Source organism: Varroa destructor, unplaced genomic scaffold (assembly GCF_002443255.2).
Source record: "Varroa destructor unplaced genomic scaffold, Vdes_3.0 BEIS01000006.1, whole genome shotgun sequence".
Lineage (NCBI taxonomy): Eukaryota > Metazoa > Arthropoda > Arachnida > Mesostigmata > Varroidae > Varroa > Varroa destructor.
The window spans coordinates 6,973,360-6,978,959 of record NW_019211459.1 but is presented as its reverse complement, the minus strand read 5'-3'; the positions used below and the strand labels follow the sequence as shown (position 1 = coordinate 6,978,959).

The window sequence follows — 5,600 nt, the reverse complement described above, 5'->3', positions numbered from 1 at the left end:
GAGTTAGACGCCACTCAGGAACATAGATCTCTATCCTTTGTCCGTTGTGCCATCGCACTGAGAATTCTATTACTAATTCCATATCTTTATCATCATAAAGATGTATGAATTTGATGGTTTAACTTCCCTGAGGTCTTTTTTAGAGGTTGCTTGGACCTCTAAAGTAGAGAATCGACTGTAAGATTGGTTGTGAAATCGGTAAAAAAACTTATCACTGAAATGTACGGCAATAAAAAGAAGGTAAATTATAATTTTTCATTATAATCAATTTTTAGCCTATTCTGTGGTATAGTCAACTTGAAAATGGCCAGTGGACGTTTAAAAGAAGATTTGAGTTTTTTTTTTTTTCGCTTATTCTAACTGCCCTTCGTATCTGACGACTAGCATGTAACTTAATTTATTAAGTGACTGGCATTTAACTAACGTCAAGGACGCTGAGCTACTGTCGTACGTATTTGACAGTAGTAGCTTACTTAGAACTAATGAGCTAACATCAACAGAGAAAACGATTAAGTTTATTTAATATGAAGTTTATTATTATTTCATTCCATATGCACCGTTGTTACTGGCATTGCGTTCAAGTTGTCAATTATTTTAGTGAATTATACTTTATGAAGGGGTAGAGGGGTTCGTCAACGATGAGAGCCAGGTACTCCTTTCTCCGATTGGGCCGTTTACTCTGTGGTATATCAAATAAATCGAACATGGTGTTTCGCTCCTCGTCCATGCAACACAATGCCAATATAGAACTACAGAAAAATCGTCTATGTGTCCCTGCTAAACGCGATAAAGATTACCGTTGAGATCCTGTACACAAAAAGGGCCAACGACTACCGAATTGAATTGTATTTAGTCAAAAGATGAAATGAAAGGCCACAACACTGAAAACGCTAAATCGAGCTTCGCAGTAAACAATGTCGCAGATAGATTTTCTGCGAGCGTACTATTGTGGTATGCCCCGTCAATTTTACAATAGATAACCGAACAAATTGCTAGCCGATACTTTGAGCAAAGCCATACGATTGATTAGTTCACAGTAAGATTTATAGTGCTTATTCAAAAGAGTATTTAGTCCATTAAAGGTTTTTTCATCCGCACTTAAAAAGTAAAATAAAGACAAATATTCAATAGTCTGTGCTGTTATTGGAGTTATTATCGTTATAGCCATTGTCGTCGTCGTCGTCGTCGTCGTTGTCGTCGTCGTCGTCATCGTCGTCGTCGTCGTCGTCGTCGTCGTCGTCGTCGTCGTTGCTCTTTGCCGAGGAACTTCTTCCAAGGGAAGTTAAATGTTCAGTGAAATCAACGTGCCTTACTGGACAGCGTCCTTCATATCGTCGCTATATCGAGAAAGCACTTTTTCTTAAAGGCTGTAGTTGATGAGGTTAAAAGGTGTTCTGCTTTCTAAAGGTCTAACGTGTTCTCGAGGTATTCATCGTAAAGATTTTTGGCTTCCTTCCGAATCCCGTCGACCAGGTTCGCCGTGACACTCAGTCGCTTAATCATTTCGTTCGTAGGCTCATCGAGCGTGATCATTTTCGGCGTGAAGCTTGTTGCCAACAGCCCCATAGCGGCGATTATTATGAGTCCACCCAGGAGCACGGGTATTTCGAATGCTGCAGGAATATTATGGAATTGGTCCTGTAGTACAAAGGATAAAACAGTTTCAGCAAAGATGATCATCAAACACGGATGAGAGGACATCTATGGCTTTCCATGTACAATGCGATTACGTAAACAACAACAACGCAGTGCACATAATAGGTAAAGGTGGCATCGCAACTATATTAGATATAAACGCTAGTTATAAGACTGATTCTGTAATGTAGTATTATATCCATACGCATAAGCTCTCGGTCAACGACGCAGTAATTCAAATTCATCACATGTGATTCAAAAGGTTTTCGGTAGCTTTTATTATTACCCAGGTAACGATGACGGTGTGAGGTAAGCCGATTCCATCAACCCACTGTTTCAGTACTTGGCGATCCAAAACATAGAATACAAGCACAACAAGGGTCACCATCATTACACAGATTGGTATCACCGCGCAGGTGCCCGATAGAAAACAGCGACTCTGGACATGATACTCTTCCGAATCACGTCTTTCTCTGTAACAGAGAAGTCGTCACGATACAGCCAGTATGATTATTTGTTGCCAATAGTGATCGGATCGGCTCGGCTCAGAAAAATGCAGTGGCGGGAGGTTTGGGTGTTCGAGGGCGGGGAAGGGGAAGGGGAAGGGGAAGGGGGGGAGGGGTAAGAAGACTGCGGGATCAGTGGCGAAGACTCCAGGCGTTACGGATGTAGACTATATCGGCTATTAGGGCGTAGCCGGGGATGCAAAAGGCGAGCGAGCGAGCAGGCTAACGGAATCTTAATTGTGGATGAAGATGTTCTCTGACTAATTTCCTAGCCGCATGTTCCTTTTACTAATATTATTCGCATAATTTTTTCCCAGCTGGAGAAAACATAAGGAAAGCGATTTTTTCTTTTCTATAGAATAAGAATCTCGCGATTGGAAGAGTACTCTCGTATATTTAGAAGTAAAGAGCTACATCATTGAATTAACTGTACTTTTGCATTGAACAATACTTTTATCGAGGCTATCGTACTTTTGCAATGGAAGTAATATCAAACCAAGTGATATTTACCCGATAATCTTGCTGATGTGGTCGCAGTGCGAAATCATTTTTTGCAGTACGTTATCCTGAAGGTTTATAGAGATAGCCCTTTCAATGAGTTTTAGCGATTCAGAAAGCTGGTTCAGGGCATTTGGCTGATTTTTGGATAGGCCCGGGATGAAGATCGGATAGAGCCAAAGGTCTGTGAAAGTTCGATTGATAGAACAAACACAAAATTGAAGTCAGTTGCCGAAGACCGTTTTTTCAAAAATTTATAGGCGCCATAAGGAACACAATGGCAGAGTGGAAGAACGCGCCGAATCAGTTGTTACAATGTTGTGGGAAAACAGGCCAAAAATTATGGAGGAGCTAAATTCGATGGAGCTTTGCACATGTGTCATGTAGCAGTATCTATAATATTATGCGTTATAATGCCTTACTTCTTGGTGATTACCCAGGGGGTACGCAGTTTTCGTTAGGCCTAACACTCGCAGCCCACGCGCGTAAGATGCGTAATGTAGTTCTTTCTAGGTTTTGATACATTTTTCCCCGATGGGTTACAGCAAAAACGTTGTACCGTAATCGTGTGTAAATGCATGCAAAATAACTGCTAACTGAGGTAACGAGCGCAAGGAGAGGGGGTGAAGCGTTATGAGGCAATGGAGCATACTGATATTCGTAAAAGCGTTGAAATATCCAAAGCTTGCGTATGTTTTAGGTGATAAGACGAAGCGTATCACGCACCTGTTACTCATTGCTAGGCTGCTGCCACCGATGTGGCCATCAATCACAACGCTCATTAAGCAATGCTCCAAACACTGACCACATCCGTAATGCTATGCGTGTTGAATTAGCGGAATTTATTTACTAACATATCCATTGGACTGGACAACGAGACAGTACTATAAGATGTGGAATGCCGGCCGCAGACCTGATCAGGGCCTTTGTCACATTGTCCGAAACGGACTTCTGTCAAATACGGGCGTCGCATGGTAACGAGCGGCCACAGAAAATCTGTGATTTAGGAAAGTAGGTCTTTTCAATAGACGGAACGCAAACCGCGTGCTTTTGCTATGTAGCACTAATTTGCTATGTTAAAGTTCTAAATCTCTTGTACTTACTTTTCATGCGAGCTATTTCGTATCCCAAGGTGCATGGCGCTTCCATACATCAGCAAAGCAGCCGATAAGGCTCGAAACTCGGTAAAAGTTAGAATGCAATTGGCTTTTCGACCGTGCAACTAGCCATCCCAAAGCAATAATCGGAATCAGCAATGATCATAATACAAGCAGCTTCAGAAAAATCGTGAATCATCCTTTTTTTTGTTATCTTAACGTAATCGCGCCGTATGTTGCGCCGTATTTTCAACGGCATGGCTGCCCATCTATAATAAAGTTATAGATAAGATAGGGGTGTCGCTTAACTTACGTGTCATGTGTGATCTGTTTTTTGCGGAATGCTATGCTGTTCTTATACAGTACGTACTTTCGCGTGCGATGGCTGGCCGACGTGCCAGCTCCGCGGAAACCTGCTGCATAACCTTTAGGCGATCAGCTTCGTCCTCGACGAGGTCGCATTTTGTCAGCCACAGCGACAACTGGGATAGGGTAACCCACACGTAACAACAAGTCAAAAGAAAGCACAACAGTATAGAATTATTAAACGGTAAAAACGAGCTCACTAGTTTAGCTGCTAGCCGGAAGTGCCTGCCTGTGTTAACCTGTTAATGGGTTTGTCAGCGTAGAGTTGTTCAAGCTTAGGATAAGCCATAACCTAGCACCCCATCAGTCAAATCGTACAGGATTCAGCGGCAGTCGTCGTATGAACGAAACTGATCACTTGTCGACGATACGAGCACGCTGCTAGCGTCACTACCGGTAGCACCACGACCGAAATTATCGTCATGGGCCCCGGCTATCTCCGCTGTGAGGCTGAAACCCAGAAGATTGTGCACGGTGGGAGTGAAAGGGGGTGAATAAAACGAGTTGTTAATCCAGTAGGTATTATGGCTGCCAGCGGCCTGCCAACGCTGCTAAGCCTGCTTCATCATTTCGCCGTGCTAGCCAAGCTACCTCGTTCTTTTCGATGTCATTTCATCGTATAGTGTGAGAATGTATTGCTACGAAGTACGCGGTCGTCTAACTCAATCAGGCTGAGTCGTAGTAGGTCATCGTCACGCCATTCAAGTATAGCGCTCCGTTTTCTGTCGATCCATGTATTCATGGAGAAGTAGAGGGCTAACCGGTGACCGCTGAATGGCAAAAGACCACAAGGGACGAGAAACAGCACAGCAGCGCCAGAACTGTGCTGTTATCACTTGCTAGCTTTCTGACCCGCTCCCCTTATATCAGCTGCTTACAGGGAATCGGTTGGGGCACGGTGACGACGACGACGACGATCACGATGTTGGCCGGGGGTACAAGGGGTCCTGGACTAAATGCATGCTGTGGGTGTGTGTGTGTGCGGGCGGCTGCTGAAACACATCAGGCAGGAGCAAGGACCGTTCGAACCTCTTAGCTCCCTTTTAAGGTTTATCTTTGTGGCAAATAGTCAGGGAGGCGGACAGGTAGACGGGCTAACGGTGATCGCGATGAAGGCATCGAAAACCGTCTCAGAATCAGCACAGGCTGGAACTCGCTAGTTTCTAGTTAGAGATATTCGGCAAAGGTAGGGGAGTTACGATACTGGCCGAATGATTAGACGATGCTATCGTTACTTACATACGATGATAGGGCAGAGGGTGAGTTAGTAGCGAAGATAGATAGAACGAACGCCAACGATAGTGAACCGTAGATACTTACGTATACAGTGTACAGAAAAAAAGGTTTCTCGTTACAAGTTAGGACAATTGGCCAGACGACATTGTCATACATTGCAATGCAACTTGAGTAAGCCTATTTTCAATGAAAGCACGTATCCTTTAGGTATTTTCAGAGCAAAAACTGGAACAATGCATGCTTGTACCGAGATATATATATT

General features: G+C 43.6%; 1 protein-coding gene across 3 annotated transcripts in view; it reads right to left on the bottom strand.

Annotated features, from left to right (window-relative positions):
* Positions 1-514: 514 nt before the first annotated feature.
* Positions 515-5,600, bottom strand: part of LOC111252563 (EH domain-containing protein 2-like) — a 96,443-nt gene continuing 91,357 nt past the window's right edge. For all 3 annotated transcript variants that reach the window (XM_022810696.2, XM_022810697.2, XM_022810699.2), the window contains 4 exons: positions 4,107-4,218; positions 2,652-2,823; positions 1,922-2,108; positions 515-1,638 (listed from right to left, as the gene is read on the bottom strand). In XM_022810696.2, the coding sequence (XP_022666431.1) occupies positions 1,402-1,638; positions 1,922-2,108; positions 2,652-2,823; positions 4,107-4,218 (708 nt within the window). In that variant the 3' untranslated portion in view covers positions 515-1,401. The remainder of the gene's footprint in view (positions 1,639-1,921; positions 2,109-2,651; positions 2,824-4,106; positions 4,219-5,600) is intronic.